Source organism: Otolemur garnettii, unplaced genomic scaffold (assembly GCF_000181295.1).
Source record: "Otolemur garnettii isolate 467f Iridium unplaced genomic scaffold, OtoGar3 scaffold00043, whole genome shotgun sequence".
Classification (NCBI taxonomy): domain Eukaryota; kingdom Metazoa; phylum Chordata; class Mammalia; order Primates; family Galagidae; genus Otolemur; species Otolemur garnettii.
The window spans coordinates 5676853-5679872 of record NW_003852438.1 but is presented as its reverse complement, the minus strand read 5'-3'; the positions used below and the strand labels follow the sequence as shown (position 1 = coordinate 5679872).

The window sequence follows — 3020 nt, the reverse complement described above, 5'->3', positions numbered from 1 at the left end:
TTGCAGTTGTCGTTGTTGTTTTTTATTTTTTAGCTGGTCCCGGCCGGGTTCAAACCCACCACCCTCAGCGTATGTGGCTAGTGCCCTGCTGACTGAGTTACAGGTGCTGCCCACTCGTCCCCTTCTGTTGCTCTCCCTCGGGTCTCACACATAGGGAAGTGGCAAGGCATCGGATGACTGAGGGAGGTGGCAGAGACCACCTTGAAGCCCTTGCACATTAAATCCTCACTGAGTGGCCTTGCTGCTCTTGGAGCAGGCGAGGAATCCCAGACACAGATCAGGGCTGCTCTTTTCCCTTTCTGTGACCCTGGGCGCATCACTTTGGTCTTACTTTTCCCTTCTATAAACCCTGGGGGCGACACTGGCTGTTTCACAGAGCTGTTAACCTTCACAGAGAGGATTAAATATGGAAGTCAGCATGAAAGATCTGACCTCACCTAGACTGGTCCCTGGCAGGTGCTCAGGTGTTCCAACTGGCTGTGAGGCGCCTGAGAGACAGGGAGTCATAGACATTGGACAATGACAGTAGCAACCAGAATCCAGGTGTAAAAGGTGAAGGCTGAGAGGGCAGAGAGTCTGAGAAAGGACCCCGAGAGCCCAAGTCAGAAGTCTGGGCTTGATCTGAGACCAAAGAAACAGGACCCTGAGGCGCTGCCCCAGACATTAGAGAGAGTGCCCAGGTAAACAGGACGGGATTTGGCACTGCAGAACCAGCGCGCCAGCAAGGTGTGCCTGGCCACAGGCAGGGCTCCCTCCTGTCTCTCTCCACCTTCCTCAACCACCTCCTTCCCCACCTCAGGCTTCTGTGGAATGGCTTAGTGCAGGAGGTGTGAAAGGGATAAAATCCAGGCCTGCTGGAGGCTCAGGAGGCCCAGGAGCCCATGGGGTCAGTGCCCACAGGGGCTTAGGATTGCAACAAAGTGGTGAGCTGACCACAGTGGCCCTGTTTCTTGCAGAGTACTTAAAAGAGAAGTTGGAGCAGTACGTGCAGCAGCTGCAGGTGGTAAGGGTGGTGCGGCAGGTGGAGCGGAAGGGGCTGATCACTGCCCGGCTGCTGGGGGCCAGCGTGGCCCAGGCGGAAGTGCTCACGTTCCTGGATGCCCACTGTGAGTACAGAGTGCTGGTCAGCAGCCTGCTGTGGCCCAGTGCCTCCCTCCAGGCAGGAGGAGGGGCAGGGACAATGGCGTCACAACGTCCCTTCCTGTTCTGTTGTTCTAGGAGTAAGGGAGGATCGGGACCCATTCTAGCTGTTTCTACCCTCTTCCCACCCCAAATCCCCCCAATCCCAAGGATGTTTTATCAAGAAGCACAAATAGCCCTAAAAGGCCAAGCATAGTGACCCACACCTGTAATCCTAGCACTCTGGGAGGCCAAGGCCTGCGGATGGCTTGATCTCAGGAGTTCAAGACCAGCCTGAGCAAGAGCGAGACCCCAATCTCTACTAAAAATAGAAAAAGTAGCCGGGTGTTACAGCAGATACATATAGTCCCAGCTACTTGGGAGGCTTAGGCAAGAGGATCACCTGAGCCCAAGAGGTTGCTGTGAGCTATGACTCCATGGCACTCTACCCAGAGTGACAGAGACTCTGTTTCAACAACAACAAAGCAAATAGCCCCCAAACAACCGGTGACCCTAGAACCACTAGGAGTGTGTTTTGGGGGCAGAGGCTCTCATCTCTCCTCCTCAGCCCCCATCTGTACCTTGTTCTTAGTTAAACCCCGCCTTAAGAGGCCTCCTGTGACCCCTGTGGGGAACTGATTGGTGCGGGCTGTTTTTATAGGGCCACATGGAGCCAGGAAGACCTTCCTCTTGCCCAAACCAAAACACCTCCCCATAGTTGTCAGGAAAAAAATTATTCCCTAAGAGCAGTGGGCACAGTGTATCTTGTGGATTGTGCTAAACTTGGAGCCAGGATTTTGGGTTTACATTCTGACTACTCTGTTACTAACTTAGTTACTATCCTTACCTGACAAAATTATTACTCTGAGGATCAAATAAAGTAATATATCCCAAAGTTCACTGAAGTGACCAAACAAATAAAAGGGATTATTATTCTGCAACTGGGGCTGAAGTCTGAGATGTAAATACTCCTGGGAGGGGAAACACTCCTTTCTGAAATCCACACTTGTGTGTAGAGGGCCAACTCAGTGGACAGGCTGGAAACCCTGAAGACAACCATCTCTGGGGCCTTCTCTGTACTTGGATCATTTGCATTGACTACGTTACTCCCCTGAGACCTCCATCTCCTTCCAAAGCTGCCTCTGCCTTTGGAGGTGGGGCATGGTGGGAGGAGAGCTTCAGATCTCTCTACTCCCCCCTGCAACTGGGGGGCTTGCTTATGCTTCTCTGTCCATAACCAGGGAGTGGGTACAGGGTCATCTTATCCTCCTGAGTCTCCCTACCTGGGTTGGGCTTGGGCTTAGGTATAAGCAGGACTCTTGACTACTGCCTTCTGGTCTGGCCTGCAGGTGAGTGCTTCCATGGCTGGCTGGAGCCCCTCCTGGCTCGGATCGCTGAGGACAAGACAGTGGTAGTGAGCCCAGACATCGTCACCATTGACCTTAACACTTTTGAGTTCTCCAAGCCCATCCCAAGGGGCAGAGTGCATAGCCGTGGCAACTTTGACTGGAGCCTAACCTTTGGCTGGGAAACTCTACCTACACATGAGAAGCAGAGGCGTAAGGATGAGACCTACCCCATCAAGTAAGGACTGCAGCCTGGTGAGCCCCCAGGCTAGCTTCAATGGCCCGAAGCCCACCTAGTTCCAGGGGCTGTGCCAGCTCATGTCAACATTTATTAGGCACTTTACCAAGCACTTGGCATATTTTACTGAATCCTCACTCCCTACAAAGTAGGTACTATGATTAACCTGTTTTGTAGGTAAGAACACTAAGGCTCATAGGCCGGGCACAGTGGCTCACTTCTATAATCCCAGCACTCTGGGAGGCAGAGGCGGATGGATTACTTGAGTTCACAGGTTCGAGACCAGCCTGAGCAAGAGCAAGACCCCACCTCTAAAA

General features: G+C 52.8%; 1 protein-coding gene across 1 annotated transcript in view; it reads left to right on the top strand.

The window, feature by feature from the left end:
- Positions 1-3020, top strand: part of GALNT6 (polypeptide N-acetylgalactosaminyltransferase 6) — a 44282-nt gene that overhangs the window by 30420 nt on the left and 10842 nt on the right. The window contains exons 5-6 of the mRNA XM_003790393.3: positions 957-1106; positions 2469-2703. Of these exons, the coding sequence (XP_003790441.1) occupies positions 957-1106; positions 2469-2703 (385 nt within the window). The remainder of the gene's footprint in view (positions 1-956; positions 1107-2468; positions 2704-3020) is intronic.